At 40.5% G+C, this 20,690-nt stretch overlaps 1 protein-coding gene across 4 annotated transcripts in view; it reads right to left on the reverse strand.

Moving 5' to 3' along the window:
• EDAR (ectodysplasin A receptor) overlaps positions 1–20,690 on the reverse strand; it is a 144,753-nt gene that overhangs the window by 42,491 nt on the left and 81,572 nt on the right. For all 4 annotated transcript variants that reach the window (XM_063953824.1, XM_063953823.1, XM_063953825.1 and 1 more), the window contains exons 2-5: positions 14,296–14,369; positions 12,900–13,022; positions 12,013–12,194; positions 10,250–10,335 (exon numbers count right to left, since the gene is read on the reverse strand). In XM_063953824.1, coding sequence (XP_063809894.1) covers positions 10,250–10,335; positions 12,013–12,194; positions 12,900–13,022; positions 14,296–14,346 — 442 coding nt within the window. In that variant the 5' untranslated portion in view covers positions 14,347–14,369. The remainder of the gene's footprint in view (positions 1–10,249; positions 10,336–12,012; positions 12,195–12,899; positions 13,023–14,295; positions 14,370–20,690) is intronic.

Here is a 20,690-nt window from a genome sequence, read left to right on the forward strand (position 1 = left end):
AGTGACCCAAAACAAGATGTCTGTACCAACTTCAAGGAAAAGCAAAAAAAAATGTAGACTTCAAATCAGAGAATGACCAGCACAGTATTCAGACTTCACCCCATCAAGCAGGCTTAGGATGAACTGGACAAAAGACTTAAAGCAAAGCAACCTACAAGTGCAACACATTTATGGGAACTTCTGCAACAGTGTTGGGAAGCACTTCCTGAACAATATCTGATTTCCATTGTAGAAAGAATTCTATTGGTGTGTTCAGTGTTCATATCTGCAAAAGCTGGCTACTTTGATGGAACAAAAATGTAGATGAAAAATTATTCTGTTTTTTTCTCAACTGCCAGTTTTTTAGTAGCTCTAGAGTACAACGAGACATTAAACTGCATAAATTTCACCAATAAATGGAAAAATGAAAGCGTTCCAAATATTTTGACCAGTAGGGTATGTATAAGTAATAGACAGTGGTGGCTCCAGAGATGAGGCTGCAGCACCGTCCAAAATTCAAATAGGGGAGCCACACCAAATGCCGCCAAACATTGCCGGCTGGGACTCACTGGGATATCCCTTATTTGAAATTTGGACTGCGTTGCAGCCCCGCAACTGCAACTCTTGGGTGTGTGGTCACACTTTGATATACAGATGGGTCCACGGTTATCATGGCTAGTTTGCTGCGCCTAGGCACAACATGGTTTATTAACATAAACCCTTCATCTATTGTTCTCAGCTGCAATACAATACAGAGAACAATACAGCAGGGGATTAAGTCATTACAGCAGGGGATTAAGTCCGACTACCCAGTCTCAGTTAATCCTATTAAAGGTCAAGGTAAACATGTACCCATCTGTACGCTAGCCTTGGTGTATGTTCAACCACCCAAGGCATGTGTCTAATGAACACGACTGCATACCGAAGAGTAGTATATCTATGTTATAAAATAGCCCCTGTTGTGATGAAATAGGGTGAACAGGTAGAGAATTGCAGGAAAATAATAGTTCAAAATGGGCTGTTTTAATGTGAATTATTTTTAATGAATAAACATCTAACGAGATAACAGTGTAAGTGCATAAAATGGTTAAAATTCTTGTCAGAAATGTGTATGTCTGTCAGCAGAGACGGTTTAACAGAGGAGGGGCCAAAGTGCAGACTCTCTCTCTCTGGCATTGTGCCAGAGTCTACTGTGTATGTACAGGTCTCCGGAAACAAGGCGTCCGCCATGTTCCCGGTGACTAATCTCTACTGTGCATGAGCAATTCACAATGGAAAATGTCCACCGCACCATTTTGTGGGTGATTGTTGCTGCTCCTGCAGCACTGATGTGGGACTTCGGAGAGGTAAGTAATTAAACATGGGTGCTGGATGTGCATTGTAGGCCCCCAGGGGCCTGTGTGCACTGCACACACACCACCCATTATAGATACACCAACGTCTGTCAGTGAGGCAGCGATGTGCTGCTTTCTGTTAGTGTCTCTGTAAGTGATGCTTTTGTTTACAAATGGATTTGTTTACAGATGGAAATGTGACAGTTGGAAGTAGGTCAAGTATGCGGTTACCCTGGGAAATTTAGAAATAATGCACGGTCATGTGATCTAAAATAGGCGGAGGTGCTACCTGGAGCCGGTGTCTGGACTATTCTTCTTAACAGGTAACTGTCACTGTGACTGCAGCAGCTCTGTCTCAAACAGCATGGGATAACAATCTCTACATCTTTATTGAAGAATACTGAGCAGATTGTTTGCTCCAGCAATGCGAGCAGCGGCACAATACACTTTCCAGGAATCAGATAATGGAAAGGATGTTTATTGTCTATAAGCAAACAACTCTTTATGTAGGTTATGCAGGAAGACTACAGTGCAGAGGAAAAAAAGACTCTTCCCTCAAAGACTGCACCTACAGTATATTCATGGGAATCTGTATGTATTATATGTGTAGTTCAGCTACTGTATAAGGCAGCTTGTAAGTGTACATTTAGTATATTTATCAAATATAGGCCCCATTTTCAGATCACAAAATGGCTTATGAGCAGTGCAGCATCCATTTTTTGCGCATCTGTGCCTCAGTTTCTGTTGGAGCACATGGGTTTGTACAGCAGGATGTCAACATTTGCTGGGGAGCAGAAGTTTGTTCTGGGTAATGGCTGGAGGAAAAGCCAGTGTACTCGTATTGTCCATTTGCTGAGTATATGCAAAAAGCAGATTGTGGGGCAGATATACTAAGCCATGGAGAGAGATAAACTACCAACCAATCAGCTCCTGACATTTTTCAAACACAGCCTGTAATATAGCAGTTAGAAGCTAAATGACTGATACTGGTACCTAATGTTGGCGAGCAGTGGTTCCCCAACTCGATCTTCAAGGACCCACAACAGGTCATGTTTTCCAGGTCACCTAGCAAGTGCACAGGTGTATTCATTACTCACTGACACATTTTAAAACATCCACAGGCGAAGCTAATTATTTCACTTATGATTCTGTCAGGAGACCTGGAAACATGAACTGGTGGGGATCCTTGAGGACCGAGTTTGGGAACCACTGTTAAAGAGCAAATTTATTAGAATGGGATTAAGGGATGGAAAGGTTGGATTATTATGGACATTTCAAGGTGTTAGGAGGGACTCACAGTCATTACCATACCATAAATAGACTTGATTTTGCCTTTTCATTTTGCCAGTTGTTCTGTATCTCTGAGCTGACAGGAAATTGTGTTTCTGTCTCTGCTTTAATAGAATGCTAATTTTAAGTTCCAGTTGTATTTTGGTGGTAAAGAAGTGCATTTCTAACCACACCCTTCCCAATGTAAAAAAAAAAAAACCTGACACATTCAATGTGATGACCCCTCATTTCTCTAGCTGCTATAAATGAAGCTGAAGTGAATAGTTTCAAGAGAAAAGCTTATGAACTGGGCCTAGTGGTAGGAGGTTGGGTTGGTGATGTCACATTTACTCTTTAGCTCACTGTGCCTCTAGGAGATGTCTACACTCCAGTCTCCACTCTACAGACGTTACTGTGAAGTCCTCCAGACACTCTTTCTTCATATGGTATAAATTGTTGTACTTGCACAGTTAAAGCAATAGGATCTCTGAGGGGTAATCCTCTGATCTGGCTGCTTTAGAATTATTTAGAATTATTCGGTACTACATCTGCCAGACGAACTGCCACACATATGCAGATCATTGAGATGGTGTTATATTCTCAGTTTAAACTACAAAAAGCTTAAGTCCTTTGTGGTTTGTACAAATGAAACACTACACTGTCTCCATAGCAGACTATGAGGCTATGACACAAAGGGAATATGGATGGGGCTATGATAAAGAGTGAATATGGAACGACCGTAGGTAAAAAGCTGTGTTTTCTATATGATTTCCCATTTGTTAAATGGTCAGAAACTATAGAAAGGGCTTATCGCTGCTTCATAAAAAGAATCCTAAATCTTGTTAGAACTTCATAATCTGATTAGTCAAGCATTACTGAATAAGCCTCCGGAACATTATTGCAGTTATTACTGCATCATGCATACATGTCTATGGAAACATTAATTTCCCATGTAGCTGTTAGTAATAAGAGGCAGACTAAGTAGCTTGCTATGAGACACTTCTTTTCCAATGGAATATATTTCTCGGGTACATTTTTTTGTATTTTGAAAGCAAGGTCCCACTTCTAATTAATTACAGGGATACGCAGGCCTTTTGTTTTAGGCATCTCTATGCAGGTTCTAACTGTGCATGTGGTTTTACACTGGCTGCCAAGCAAAGCACCTGCATGAGGAGGTAAACACACAGCTGCTACCTCCTGACATTCTTCTGTGAATGGCCCTGTGTTCCTCGGATGTGAATAACAACACGACAAGAAGGTTTAAGGGATGCAGCAAATAAGATGTGTGGCTGCGTTTTTCACAGAACAATGTGTACCTTGAAGTTGGGAGGAGGGGTTACGCCTCAATAAATTCCACACTGAATGTGCATATTAATTACTTGCTCCAGGAATATTATGTGGGAGCTGAATGTGATGTGTTGAAGATGTGAGGATACTCTAAATGGGAAATGTTTTTTCTGCCCACAAACCAAAGCAACGATACAGCATGTTGTAATTAATGAGATAAGCTCCCATACACACCCTTCTTATTAACTACTGTTTTATTTAAATATTTCCTAGATTTTAGCATATATGTAAACAGTTCAGAACCCTTGCTATATTTTGGCCAGTTCAGTACCAAGAATAAGAATGTTATTTTAGAAGGAAAATGTATATATAAAAGAGAATAGTGTGGAAGAGATATTGACATATATTTTTTTGTATTGTTACATAACTGTTACCTTGTGTTCTAGAACCATACAAGACACCCAGGTGCCATTATCTGTGTCATTTGTCCAGGGGAAAAATGACACTTCAGAAAGGGAAAGATGTACCATACTTTCTAAATAAACTGGAGAAGTTGCCCATAGCAACCAATCAAGTTCTAGTTATCACTTTATGGAATGTACTTGATACTGTAAATGATCACTAGAAGCTGACTGGTTGACATGATCATCTTGTCCTCTTTAGAAGGTCTGATACATCTCACCCAAAGAATTATGGGACAGTATAGGGGCTTTGTCATTTATTTTAAAGGTGTTCATATAAATCCAGGACGGTTAGGGCATAGTTCTGAATGAGGATAAAATAATGTATTATATTGATGATACAATGATTTGATAATGTTTGACAATATCTATTCTCTTATTCATTATTTTCCTTATGTGTTCTTTGTCCTGTTATTGTAGGACAACTAGATTTTACCAGCATATAGTACACAGTACAGGTTGAGTCTCCCACATCCAAAATGCATGGAACAAAAAGTAGCTTGGATATCGGATATTTCCGTATTTTTGGAAAATTTGCATATCATAATGAGATATCTTGTGGATGGGGCTGAGGTCTAAACACAGAATGCATGTATGTGTCATATATACCTTACACACACAACCTGAAGGTCATTGTATACAATATTATTAATAACTGTGTGCATTAAACAAAGTTTGTGTACATTGAACCATCTATCTCAATCACGCTGAAAACATTCTGTATTTCAGAATATTCTGTATTTTTCAGAATTTTGGATAATGGAAGCTATACCTGTATTTATGTTTGTGACCTTTTTAGGGAAATTGGATGTTGCATGCTATAATAATATACTAATGCAAATAAAGTATCCAGGTATTATCCAGGTATTTGTCAAAAAAATGCTGCATATTTATTATGTATTGCTTACATAGATATATGGAAAGGAGTAAAACGTGCTGTTTATGATGATTAGTTCTCATTGGTTAGTATTGTTAATGTTATGACAAGCTGTAATGGGCAATCTATGAGTTATGGGATGTGACACAGGAAGGACAGACAACAATGATGCTCTGATTCTCAGTCGCTTTCAAGACACTTTAGTCGTTTGTGTGCTCTTTTTTTCTTCCTGGAACCTGAGAAGAGAACAAAACACATGCAGTGAGGTAGTGTGGGGTTTGTTAACAAGAGGGTTACGTCATGAGGTGACTACAGAACTTCTGGTTGTTTCTGCTGTACTGTGAACTGTAAGAGCAATCAGAATGGTGAATAGTCTCAGCAAGTGTGGAAGTTGCTGAAAGTTATGACTTAGAAAACAGGTACAGTACTTGCAACACCAATTTACCCAAGCAAGGTCACAATCATATCTAGCTTGGAGCTGTTATTGATGCTCCTCCCAAGGTTCCATCTCTGCCTCATTTAATATCGAATAATCGGTCATCCATTTGTTTTATTTTTCATATCCATCATCCATCCTTACTGCGTTTTAGAGTACTGTATTTAATTCATGTAATGTTCCCCCTGTACAATAGCCATTGACATGGCCTTTGAATAACTACATATATATATATATATATATATATATATATGGGTGTGGTTCATCAAATCGACAGTATCTAGGTCGACAATGTTTAGGTCGACCACTATAGGTTGACAGTCACTAGGTCGACATGGATGGAAGGTCGACAGGGTTTCTAGGTCGACATGTGCTAGGTCGACAGGTCTAAAGGTCGACATGAGGTTTATTTTTTTTTGGGTGTCGTTTTCTTCGTAGAGTGACCGGGATCCCAAATTAGTGCACCGCGTCCCCTCGCATGGCTCGCTTCGCTCGCCATGCTTCGGGCATGGTGCCTTCACTCTGCTACCGCTTCACTCGGCACAGATTACCGTTCCAATCGTAGTCCACGTGGATCGTTAAGTATGAAAAAATTCAAAAAAAGAAAAAAAAAAGTGAAAAACTCATGTCGACCTTTAGACCTGTCGACATAGAAACCCTGTCGACCTTCCATCCATGTCGACCTATAGTGGTCGACCTAAACATTGTCGACCTAGACAGTGTCGATCTTCAGACCGGATCCCATATATATATATATATTACACATTGAGTTGTGTTCTGCTGAAATCCTATCAGACTTGACCAGATTTAGTGTTGAACAATATCAGAAACTGTTGATTTGTTATCTATAGGAACAAGTTTCCTTGCAGTATGATGCGTGAGCCATTGTGTTATGTTGTAATTTCCTTTATATTGAATGACGTTATCTCTTTGATTTCAGTTATCTGTGATTCTTTGAGATCTTCTTTGTGGTTCTTTGTGTTGAGTAGTGACCATTTATTTTGTTCAGATTCATCCTGATCTCATATATATGAGCTGCTTTCAATCATTAGGCATTGTTGAAGGAATAAAGTACAGCTGTCCAAGATTTAAGTGGAATAATCTTGGAACGAACTTTTGGAGCTCAATTTGTTTGTACAGTCCTAAATCAGAGGTATAAATATTTCTAAACGCAATAACAGACATCCTATAAATACTTACCTATACAGTACTGATCATGTGACTTGGGCTCTGCTCCAGTCTTTCTTTATTAAATTGTGATTCTAATGAGAATTTGCTCGCTACAAAATGAAGCAGTCCAGACGCAATTCTACATAGAGACAAATCACACGCTTACTGTGCCAGGCCTATAAACACTAGATTATATATCAAAATTACAGTATTACATCAGATTATTAAAGTTAGCCTGTAAGTTTAAGATAAAAATTTTTATTCAACAATGAATCAGTCCAGTTTTTCTTTGCCATGAAAACAAATTAAATATAGTACAATTATTCGATGCTGTGTGCATTTTACGTGGCAGCGAAAGCACTGATTGTATACCCAGTCTCCCATGGCTTGGCCACCACATCTGATTATGACCATATATTGAACAGTTGGTATAAGTGGATTGGTCTCCGATTTTGTTACTATAGAACCTCCAACATGACCATGTTCATCAGGTACAAAATGCCCTGCTCCTGGGCTTCCTCCTTAGTTTATTATTGGTGTCACCTGTGTTGAACTAGTTCATTGATTAAAAAAAAAGGTGTTTCAACATAGGTGACGGCAATCTTAATTAAAAGAGAAGTCCAGAAGCAGAGAATTTTGAACCTGACGGTCATGTTGGAGGGTCTGCTACAAGTTTTTTTGATACGTAGAATCATAGTCTGAAATAAATTAAGATGCATGTGTGTATTACCCCTTCACATCTCCAATGCCGGATCCCACCCGGGAATTGGAAACGGGTCCTTCCTGGGTGGGATCCGGCATGGGACTCTAACAGCAGGCTTCCCGACCTGGCAATATGCTAGGTCGGGTTGCCATAGCGGTGGGGGCGGAGTGGAGGCGGCACTAGGAGATGAGCTCATCTCCACGCCGCCATTCCCCATATATAGTGAACAGGTCCCGGGTTACAGCGACCCGGGAACCCGTTCACACTGCCACTGACCCGGTATTCAACCCGGGAATAACCCTTCTTATAACCCGGATTGGATTACTGGGTCAGGCGACCCGGGAATTCTCCATTGTATAGCAAGAAAGAAAATAAAGAAATGTTAGTGGACAAAGTTTTGTAGCACTTCTATTGTATCTGTATAAATACTCTGATTTAAGCATTTATGTTATCATCATTCACCCGCATCTCATAAGCTACCGATTTAGCAAAACCTTTATTTTACTCAGCTAGACAAACACATAACCAGGAGCAATATGAAACCTAGTTTGAAACAGGTACCTTTGGACACCTTTGAGCTGATCTAACATCTTGTTGCAGTGACTGCATTTTAATTAACCCCAATCAAACATTTTCTGTATCAGTACATTATAGGTTTTCAATAGGTGGTCTGCATGTAAATACATTGTTTCATATTCCTAATAGAAATGGATTGCTAAAATGGGGACTATACACGTTTTAATGGAAGCCACGGTAGACAACATCAACTGAAGAGCTTGCAAATAGTCAGTCTTTTCTATACATTTCGAAAAATGAATTATAGTGTGACTTACTGACAAATCAATACAATAACGGAACTCATAGTCATAGTGTAGAACTACCTGTCACATAATTCTTACATAGACAACAGCGAATATGTGCATTAAATAAGAGCTATGGCATATCACCCAAGGGTCAAATTGCAAACTCTGTGTACTGAACTCAACATTTATCCACTTCCCTGATTACATACATTCAATTGACCAATCCAAATCAGCACAGTTTTCGCCGAAAAAGTATGTCAGCAGCAGCAATGGATATAAAATATACAACATATTAAACCTCCTATTATAGAAGCAGAACATTTCCATCTTTCAGAATAGTTCCACACACTTTGCAGACTGGGAGCTGTCAACATTCTATTTCTCAAAGTCTGAGAAAGTAGAGCCTATGTACGTCTGTGTGCCGGGACGTAACACACAATCACTGGGTGCCTGGGCTCCATATCAACATTTGAAAGTGGCCAGTGATTCATGTCCATTTCATCCGAAGGTCCCTGCTCTGGTAGTTTCAGTATGTGTAGTAGGCTGGTGCATGTGAGAGGCCTGGTGCATGTAAGTAAGTATGCACATCAATAGCCAATGGTTCTCTACCATAAATGGCTTATTTCCAGTGGCAGTATTGTTACCATTCAATTATGGCTTTCCAACATTTGCCATCATAGAATGGTTTGAAAGCAATGGTCTTCCAAGTCCAAATTACAAATGAACACAGCTATTAAAAATCGTGACCGTGGTTCTCTCTTGTGCATGTGCAAAACAAATTTCTTGTGCATGCACAAACCATATGTGCAAAGCTGCATATCTGAGGGCAAGTCCATGTGCGAGCTGGTACAGATAAGAAGGCTGATGCATGTGCTGGGGCAATGCATGTGTGAGCTAGTGCACAAGAGAGGGCTAGTTCATGTACCAGGACAGTGCATGTGCAGGGGCTAGTGCATGTGAGATACCTGGCAAATGAGCAGAGGCTGGTGTATGCATGGGAACATTGTTTTGGGGCTTTTAGCTCTTTGTTTTGTAGACGATAGACTAACGACACCAGTGTCAAAAAGACTCTGCGCCTCTAGAGACAATTATACTTCGGACATGAAAGACAATAAAGATAATTTACAATTGTTTAGTCTGTGCTTTTATAAAAATGTCAGTAGGTTTTTTTTTTTACTTAGCCATGTCCAAGAGTGGGGAAAACGATGTAGCGTAGTCTTCCTCTCCGGGTAGCAGTGGATGCCATTTTACTTTGGGCGCGAAGTAAACAAAAATTGCATAGACCCTTACTTCTACTTCAAAACTATGACTAATCTATCTTTCTATATATATAAATGCGAAAGCCCTCACTTACTGACTGACTGACTCATCACTAATTCTCTTGCTTCCCGATATGTTAGAAAGATGAAATGTAGCATAGGTATTCTTCAGGTGGGAAATAGGAAAACTACGTAATTAGAATTTTAATAACCCCCCCCTAAGGGGATGAACAGGGGGTTGACATAATGACATCATTACCAATGCGTGGCTTGCGTTGTGTGAACGATAACGCCCAAACGGACAATCGGACCAAAATTTGGATTACACCTCCAGTGTGTAGCATTTAATAAACTACAACAATGGTCCTGTCACTTTTTACCATATCTGCTACGGGTACTCCTCGGGTAACACCAAGAACCATAGATTAATATTTACTTACATTAAGACATCTCAAATTTACATCTCTATAGATGTACCAAATTTTTAACACTCATTTATATTTACAACCGTGAAAATAAAAATTCCCGTGCGAAGAACGGGTAGAACGGCCAGTGCAATAATATATGTGTGATATTGCACATATGTATCAGATGTTTTACATAATTACTGTAACACATTTAGTGTATGACCATGTAGGGAACATGTGCAAGAGACGAGGCAGGTTACTTACATTCCTTGGTGTTTGGAGGTGCCAATGAACATGAGTGACACACCATGCCATATATGCTTTTAGGACGGTTCTCTAACATGTAGAATCTGGGATGAAAAACACAGTGAAGAGATTCATAATGTTTGAAAAAAAATCTAAACTAGAGCCAAAAAAAGAAATCAAGGATGGTGTTACAAACTGTGAACCATATTAATTAATTAATTAATTCATATAATATTACATAAAGTGAACCACTTGTACTGTAATATTGAATAATCTCTGTAGTTTGGATAACATAGACTGTTCACTCAAATGGATCATACACCTATCCATTGCGCTGTACCCATGGGCATAGCTAAAAACATTATGGGCCCCACAGCAACATTTTGCTTCTAGGAGACATGTGTCTCTGCAGCAGTTGTTAATTTTATGACCCACAGTAGTGCCGTAATTAATGTTTTGCCCCATAGTAATATCCTGGTTAATGTCTAGTTAATGTTAGGCCCCATAGTAGTCTCATAGTTAATGTTATGCTCCATAGTAGTGCCCTAGTTAATGTCTAGTTAATGTTATGCCTCACAGTAGTGCCCATAGTAGTGCCTAGCTAATGTTATGCCCCATAGTAGTGCCATAGTTAGCTCCATAGTAGTGCCCTAGTTAATGTCTAGTTAATGTTATGCCTCACAGTAGTGCCCTAGTTAGTTGTGCCCATAGTAGTGCACTAGTTAATGTTATGCTCCATAGTAATGTCCTAGTTAATGTCTAGTTAATGTTATGCCCCATAGTAGTGCCATAGTTAATGTTATGCTCCATAGTAGTGCCTTAGTTAATGTCTAGTTAATGTTATGCCTCACAGTAGTGCCCTAGTTAGTTGTACCCCATAGGAGTGCCTAGCTAATGTTATGCCCCATACTGTAGTAATGTCCTAGTTAATGTCTAGTAAATGTTATGCCCCATAGTAGAGCCTAGTTAATGTTCAGAGCTGAGAAAATTGTAGTTTACAGTAAATGTAAATACAGGGGTGGAGGGACCATTCAGCTCCTACCTTGGTAATGCAGGTAACTCCCCTTTGTATGAAGATCTTCATTTCAGCACCATATCCCTTTCTGGGACAGTCCTAACCTCAGAGCTCAATCCCTACCCCAGTTCACTTCACAAAGGCTGTACTTAAGGAGAAGCCTACTTCCTGACAAAGCTGGGCTCAGCTGTGCCTGTGGGGGTGATACGGAAGCACGGGAGATGGATCCTATCAGTATGGGTCATTACTGATGGGCAGAGACAGAGACCTCCACCTATATGAGTGCTGATGAGTCCCTGTTTTCAAGCTGGAAAACAGGTTGGGCTAAATTGATTAGAGGCTAATTCTGGGAACAGTATAAAAAAACGATATGACCTTGGTCCGGGGCCCTCTTTGCCTCTGTTCACCATATCAATTGCACCAACTGCACCCACTATAGCTACGCACATGGCATTGACTGAAACACTTTTACACACTTTGGTCCTTAGAACTTTTTGGAAGCAGCTTAATATGTTATAAAATATATAACACAAAATGAAAACCATAAGAGTAGTATATGGCTAGAAATGATAAAGTATTGAATGAAAAAAAAAATATTTGCCCATCTGCAACTACAGTATACAATACTAATCTAATACAGTCTAACGTGAATTCATTACATATGCAAAACAATTCTATGCAGACATATTTGTTGCAGTTGTATGCAATATTCTGAGGTTAATATTGTATTTAATTCCAACTTAATAATTAATGCACATCATCTTACCCTGGGAGACAGGGTCCACATTCTGCATCATTCTTTGTGTCCCCTGGTGTTAAAATAGTGGCACGGAAAAACCCTTCACAGTCCTTGTGTCGCCTGCATATTTGGTAGCCGCCTTTAGAATACTTGCCAGATACACAAGGAACACAGCTGTAGTCTTCATCTTTGGTGCCATATCCACAGGACTAAAATAACATAGAACAATCATATGGCAAACTGTGAGCCTCAGAATTAACAGTGTGAATAACACTATAATGTACTTTTTAATATTTTTGTGATACAATGTTTGTAAAATGCACTTTTATAATCAAGCATTGTATATTTCCATACAACAGTTTCTAAAAATGCTTCTTGCTTTAAAATTGTACACAATCCATACAGTTATGGCTTTGTTTGGACGGGTTCAGTTGATTAGATAGACAATGTCTAGGTCGACAAGCAATAGGTTGACCCCATTATGTCGGCACTGGCAAATGGTCGACATACATTAGGTGGACACTGACAAAAAGTCAACGCTGGAAAAGGTCAACAGGTTAAAATGGTCAACACAACTTTTTAAGGGGTTATTTTTGCATTTTTTACACCTTTTTCATACTTTACCATCCACGTGGACTACGACTGGGAATAGTAACCTATGCCAAGCGCAGTAACCTGTGCTCTGACGGTGAAAACTACACCCAAAACATAAAAATAAAAAAGTGGTGTCTACTTTTTTGTGTCGGCCATTTCCTGCATCAACCTTTTCATGTGTCGACCTTTTGTACCTGTTGACCTTTTCCTATGTAGACCTTTTGTCCATGTGACCATATGGGGTTGACCTAATGACTGTCGACCTAGACATTGTAGATCTTCTATACCACACCCTGTTTGCATGGCTACAGCTAACTTACATTATATGGCTCTTCCCCTGGCTCACACTCTGGACAGCTATGGCACAAGCCTGTTGTCTGGTTATAATATTCATTTTCACCACAATTAGAATACTCTGCTAAAGCTGAATACACCAAGGATACCTGGAAGAAAAAGAGGAAGCCACAAGATTGAATACAGGTTATAACAGTACTCTAAGAATGGCTTTGTACATGCGGTGACTAGTGATAAAACATCTAGGGACAGTATGCTGGCAATGGCCACCTTTCTGACAATCACCTACTACCTTAGTGACAGTTCTGCTAGGTCACCTCCAAACATCTGCAAGCAGACACTATGGGCGGTATTCAAATGATATATCACGCCCAGTCTCCTTTATAAAGTGATCCCTGTTATTGCGCATATTGCGCCCATAGTAATCAGGTTTAGCTGCATAAAGGATTGGGCATCTCACTACCCTGGGGGTAACGAGCTGAAATGATACCACACCCGTCAGCAGAAACAGAATGGGTGTGAAAGAGGGCAAAAAGAATTGAATACCGCCCTATGTGACAGTATATCATTCTCAGTCACAGCTACTGTATGCAGGCTCAGTCAGTTATAGTGATACAAATTGATTTGCTGTGGTCCTTCTGCAAATGTATAATAAGGATAATGTCCCAATAAGGGCATGCATTGCTATATAACATCACTTTACTTCCACTATTGAAGGTATATACAGTACTGTAGAAAAATTATAGGACCCTTTACAGCTTTGGGTTCCAGACTGTAATAATAAACAAATTATTGTACATGGCACGACTGGTGTTACCTGTTTGGCCATTATTACAAATAAAATATAATTAATAGATTTTCAAATAGCAAAGTTAAATATGAATCTATCATAAAGACCTTGTTACCATGTCTGCATAATATATTTAATCTATAACTTTGTGGTTTTTCTTCATCACAAATAATTAGAAATGCTCTACAATTAATATTACGCATGTTCAATATTTTTAATTACTGTACTTCAACTACTGAGGAATTCATATACCCTGGTCTTTTCTTTTGTTTTTGTTTTTTTACCAGCAGTCACTTGTGCACCACCAGCATCTGACAGGTGGGAAAGGATGACTGCATCCAGTAAGGCCTACGTCATTGTGGTATCCCAGCAAAGGATACATTGGGCTTTGTCCCTAAACAGAATTGTTGTCTGAAAGTGGGCAACCCCTTTTAAACTATAGAATGGTGATATAATTCCATGGAATTCTGATTTCCACATGCGTATAATTAAATCTTACAATTTAATGTAAAGGTATACAATTATTCTCTAGTATAATAAAAACAATTAATGGTAAGATAATAAGTTAAAAAAATGTAAATTTTCTTATCAGTGTAAATAGTTACAAAGAAAAATATATAGAAAATACTTACCATTAGAAATGGGAATATACGGTTCCATTTACTGCCACTTTGTTTGCTCATATTCCTGATAACTTGTTTCCCACCTATGGAAACAAAAACAAAATACCATTGGTGAAAGAGTATAGTACGGTGTTTGGGTAGTCAGTACAAGATAAAATATAAGAGCATATGTTCTTAATTGTATGATGTTTAGTTAATTTATATTGACTCAATGAGTGATTTTAAGAGCATAATTATAATTTTAATCCACACATATATTTAGTATTGGAAAGTCATAGGCAGTAAGCAAGCTATTCTTATTTATTACCATCTATATAATACTGACATATTCTGCACTGCTGTGTATATATCACTGTGTGCTTTATGTCTCAGTACTGGAATCTAGTATATGTTATACTGCTTCTAGTTCAGCAAAAAAAAAAAAAAACAACAAAGAAAAAAACGCTTCATGGCACCCCTGATTTTACCAGAACTTAACAGCTTGTTCTGGTGACATTGGGTATGTTTTTTCTCTTCGCACTACTGAAAATTGCTGTAAAATATCACTGTTCACTAATGTAAGATACCACTGTGCAATACTGAAAGTTTCACTAATGTAAGATACCACTATGCACTACTGAAAGTTTCACTAATGTAAGATACCACTGTGCAATACTGAAAGTTTCACTAATGTAAGATACCACTATGCACTACTGAAAGTTTCACTAATGTAAGATACCACTGTGCATGCAATACTGAAAGTTTCACTAATGTAAGATACCACTATGCACTACTGAAAGTTTCACTAATGTAAGATACCACTGTGCACTACTGAAAGTTACTGTAAGATACTACTGTGCACTACTGTAAATTACTGTAATATACCACTGTGCACTACTGTAACATACCACTGTGCACTACTGTCAATTACTGTAATGTACCACTATGTACTATTGTAACATACCACTGTGCACTTCTGTAAGTTCTGTCCGTTATCACTTTGCACTACTGTAAGTTAATGTAAGATGCCACTGAATGTATTTTCATGTAGGATCAAATTTGCATTTTAACAATAATTTCATTTTAACGGATGCTTTACTAGATTGATTAGAGATTATCTCTTAATACAAGGATTTTTCTTACTCTTTTCCTTAGAGCTATTGGGCTAGTTATGACAAGTAACTGAGGTAAGGGTAAACTGTTCCGTAAGCCAATTTGTTTACCTGGATTGACAAAGAGTGAGAGGAGCCAGCTCCGTTCTTCTTTTCTTTCCAGTTTTTTTTTTACATTAACAGAAGTGAAGGCTTTCCTTCATGCAAAATGTGCACTTCTTCGATAGAAGCTGTGAAGTGTGTTTAATTTGGCTAATGACTAAGACTGGTTATTTTGAAATAATTCCAAAGCAGCGTAATTAGCAGATATTTGTTTAACCCATGCACTACAGATAAACTAGAGAGAATTAATGTGTGCAATAGTATTGTGCAAGTCTACTGCCTACCCATAGTCTAATAAACTATTTCAGCGAGTCCTGACAATATTATGAACAGTAAAATTCAATGATGAAAAATGGATACTGCACACACAACATACTGTAGTGTTTCCTGTTTTGTGTGTTAGAAAGAATAACACCTAAAATTATGTCTTTAAAGAATCCACCAACAGATGCGGATATGTGGTAAAACCAAATAGCCCCGGGTATAGGGCTGCAGGTGTGTAGGGGTGGCATTGGGCCAACTTTTCAAATTGATACTATATTATTTATTATTTGCTTATAAACAAAAAATGAATATAGGTGGGGTACTGCTATGGCAAACTATGATGGTGGCAAAGTGACGATATAGATTACCAATCAGAAATATTGATAGGTATTACATAAAAGTGGCCTCGAGGAAAAATAAGGTTGGTACACACGGAGAGATCCATGCCTAAATTCTAAGCAATCTTGCTTAGAAATTAAGCACGGATCTCTCCTTGTGTAGGGTGCCTGCGACAGTGATGCCCGGTCCCGTACGTCAGTATCGCCGGTTCTAGATTTGGCATGCATGACAGTTAGGAGATGATTGACTGATCCTTTATCTCTCTCATTTTTATCAATCTCCAATGCTTGGTACATCTCCCTCAAAATGAAAGATTTAATGTTACACACAACCAGGGCCGGATTAACAATGGGGCGGGTGGAGCTGCAGCTCCAGGCCCCCCCATGAAAATAGGCCCAGATGGTGCTAGTAGACATCGGTGACAAGCAAAAAAATAATAATTTTCTTACTGTCACCACTGTCAGTGGCCATCCGAGGCCCCGCCCACTATGTACCTCACCCCTCCACCCCAACTGGTGTCCGACTCCACTTCATTTCTTCACTAGTGCGGCACAGCTGAATGGCCTCTCTGTGCGGATGCACTGAAGTGCTATGAGGCTGGCCGCGGGCTGAGGTGGTCCGGCCTCTCCCCTCCACTTATGTTTCTTCCCCCTCCTCTTGGACGCTGCCATTGCTGTTGCCACGGCTCAAAGCCGCGAGATCTGAATGACCGGGAGCCGCTGTTGCCGGCTCATATGACCGGGACCCGCTGCTGCCTGCGCAAATACGGGGAGACGCTGCTGCCGGCGCAAATGACAGGGGCCCGCTGTTGGTTGTGCAAATGACGGGGAGCCGCTGCTGCCAGCGATATTGATGGAAACCCGCTGCCGCCAACCATGGGGACCCGCTGTTATCGAAGGTGCAAAGTGCTGCCTGTACAGGGAGAGGAAGAGGGAGGGGATGCCTGGTGACCTGTTAAAAAAGTGTCACCTGTACGGTGTTAGGGGATGCCTGTCTCAACCAATTACCCTGTCGTCACCCCCCCCCTCTCTCTCTCTCTCTCTCTCTCTCTCTCTCCTCTACTCTTTCTGTGTCTCCCCCCCTCTCTCTCACTGTCTCCCCCCTTCTTTCCCTCTCTCTCTCTCTGTCCCTCCCTCTCTCCCCCTTCTCTCTCTCTCTCTCTCTCTCTCTCCCCTTCTCTTTCTCTATCTCTCTGTATCCCCTGTCTCTCTCTGTGGGTCTCCCCCTTCTCTCCCAGTGTGGGTCTCCCCCTTCTCTCCCCGTGTGGGTCTCCCCCATCTCTCCCAGTGTGGGTGTCCCCCTTCTCTCCCAGTGTGGGTGTCCCCCTTCTCTCCCAGTGTGGGTGTCCCCCTTCTCTCCCAGTGTGTGTCTCCCCCTTCTCTCCCAGTGTGTGTGTCCCCCTTCTCTCCCAGTGTGTGTCTCCCCCTTCTCTCCCCGTGTGGGTCGCCCCCTTCTCTCCCAGTGTGTGTCTCCCCCTTCTCTCCCAGTGTGGGTGTCCCCCTTCTCTCCCAGTGTGGGTGTCCCCCTTCTCTCCCAGTGTGGGTGTCCCCCTTCTCTCCCAGTGTGGGTGTCCCCCTACTCTCCCAGTATGGGTGTCCCCCTTCTCTCCCAGTGTGGGTCTTCCCCCTCTCTCCGTCTCCCACTTCTCCCTCTCCTCTGTCTTCCCCTTCTTTCTCTCCATGTTTCCCCCCTTTTTTCTTTCCCTCTGTTTCCCCTTCTCTCTCTCCTCTCCCCCTCATCCCTCTCACCTCTCTCTCTATCTTCCCCATCTCTCTCTCTCTCTCTCTCTCTCTCTCTCTCTCCTTTCACTAATATACAGTAAGTATGGCAGGGAAGGTTAGGGTTAGGCTGTGGGAGGGGAGGTTAGGGTTAGGCACTAGGGTGAAGGTTAGTGTTAGGCTGCAGGAGGGGAAGGTTAGAATTTGGCTGTGCAAGGGGAAGGTTAGGGTTAGACTGCATGAGGAGAGGGTTAGGGAGAAGCTAAAGGGTAGGGTTAGTTTACTTACCAAGACGTGTGTGTATTTTGACCGCCGGCATACTCACTGTTGGGATCCCGTACCCAACCCATAGCGGGGCACATATAGACATATTCACATACATACATACGTACATACAGGAGCACATTCAGACATAGGCACATAAAGACATAGCAGAGCACATATAGGTATACTACAGACACAAGAGGACATACGTATATAGGCACATACGAACATATAGGAGCACATAAAGACAAAGCAGAGCACATATAGGTATACTACAGACACAAGAGGACATACGTATATAGGCACATACGAACATATAGGAGCACATAAAGACATAGCAGAGCACATATAGGTATACTACAGACACAAGAGGACATATGTATATAGGCACATACGAACATATAGGAGCACATAAAGACAAAGCAGAGCACATATAGGTATACTACAGACACAAGAGGACATACGTATATAGGCACATACGAACATATAGGAGCACATAAAGACATAACAGAGCACATATAGGTATACTACAGACACAAGAGGACATACGTATATAGGCACATACGAACATATAGGAGCACATAAAGACATAACAGAGCACATATAGGCATACTACGAGTACATACGGACATACAGGAGCACATACAGACATAGAGTAACACATTTGGACATAGAGGAGCACATACAGACATAGAGTAACACATTTGGACATACAGGAGCACATACAGACATAGAGTAACACATTTGGACATAGAGAGCACATACAGACATAGAGTAACACATTTGGACATAGAGGAGCACATACAGACATAGAGTAACACATTTGGACATAGAGGAGCACATACTGACATAGAGTAACACATTCGGACATAGAGGAGCACCATCAGACATAGAGTAACACATTTGGACATAGAGGAGCACATACAGACATAGAGTAACACATTTGGACATAGAGGAGCACATACAGACATAGAGTAACACATTTGGACATAGAGGAGCACATACAGACATAGAGTAACACATTTGGACATAGAGGAGCACATACAGACATAGAGTAACACATTTGGACATAGAGGAGCACATACAGACATAGAGTAACACATTTGGACATAGAGGAGCACATACAGACATAGAGTAACACATTTGGACATAGAGGAGCACATACAGACATAGGCACATAAGGACACCCATGGATGCCACCCCACAGAACAGGTCGCACCCCCACATCACTAGTCACGCCACCACAGCACTGGTCACACCCCTGTGGGGGCACACAATAGGCCTTTCAGCAATTTCAGCTCCAGGCCCATGTGGACCTTAATCTGGCACTGCACACAACATTGCCTTTCTTGTTCTGCTTGTTGCACACACGGTTTTAAATGGGTGCAGCTGTATAAACAGCAAAACAAAAATAGTGTGTCAAAATTGGCACTAGCTTTAACAGCAAACTTTCATTGCTGGCAGTAATTATTCCATTACTGCAGTGCTTTTGCAAATGAGCTTATCAGTATGTTCCTTCATATAAGCAAAACCCACAAGGTAGTTGGAGGACACACCACAAGTGTACTGATGTTTAGAGGTCTATCATTCTGTCCCCCAATAGATAGCATTTTGCCTTCATGTATTATTCTGTACTTGCATTGACTGCACCGGGCACAAAGTAGCTTTCCTGATAAGTTTTATCCCACCTTCATATAATGTTTGCTCTGATTTATATACAGAGATAGTTATCTCTTCCAAATTTCCAGTATTACATTTGATGTGAGAATTCAGCACAAACCAGCTAGTTTTATTTTACTTTTGGCTATATACTGTATGGTTCTAATGGATGAGTCAATGAATATTAAATCAATGAGTAATGTACTTAGAATAAAATATGAGAAACTTACTTTGTCCATCACCTATTTTAATTATGAAGAAAGGGCAAATAAAACATTTTGTGAGTCTGGAAATGTGTCTGGAAAAAATACCTTAAAACCTTATAAATGTGCAAAAATTAATAATTAAAATAACGGAAACCAAAACATACTAGGAAGTCGGTCATTCTTTATTTCTAATAACTGGGATAGGAAATAGCAGTGTTATCACCAGCGGCAACCCTTTCATATATAGGACAAAGCAAAAAGCCTAATGAACTGCTAAAACTCATGTTTCTTTGTCAGCCATAGAACTGCTCTCCCTTTGATAAATATGACCCTTAAGTACATTTTGTTTATAGGATTAGGTGTCTTCATTAGGTGTCTTCATTAAGAAAACGAAAAAACTGAATTGCTATATTGCTTCGATGCGATGTATAGCTGTAATAAGTAGCAATTCATATATACTCACCCATCCAACGATTTGCTGCAGAATCCAGGGGTCCAGCAGAGAGGTCTTCTCCGGCGGTCCCCCTCTCCGATGCGCAGTCAGCCGGCAGTCCCTCTGCACATGCTCCGTCTGTTGCCCTTCATGGCAGGCAGCACGGGCTGCTAGAAGGTCGGGGGCGGAGCCAGTGCCGGGTGCTGAGCAGAGATCAGGGAAGCATTGAGCTTCCCTGCAGTTCAGGCTATGCCATCCTGAGATGGCAAACCTGAACTCCATGGAGAAGCGCTCCTTTATGCATACAAAAGTATGGTGATGCGATTCA

This window comes from Pseudophryne corroboree, chromosome 2, assembly GCF_028390025.1.
Source record: "Pseudophryne corroboree isolate aPseCor3 chromosome 2, aPseCor3.hap2, whole genome shotgun sequence".
Taxonomy (NCBI): domain Eukaryota; kingdom Metazoa; phylum Chordata; class Amphibia; order Anura; family Myobatrachidae; genus Pseudophryne; species Pseudophryne corroboree.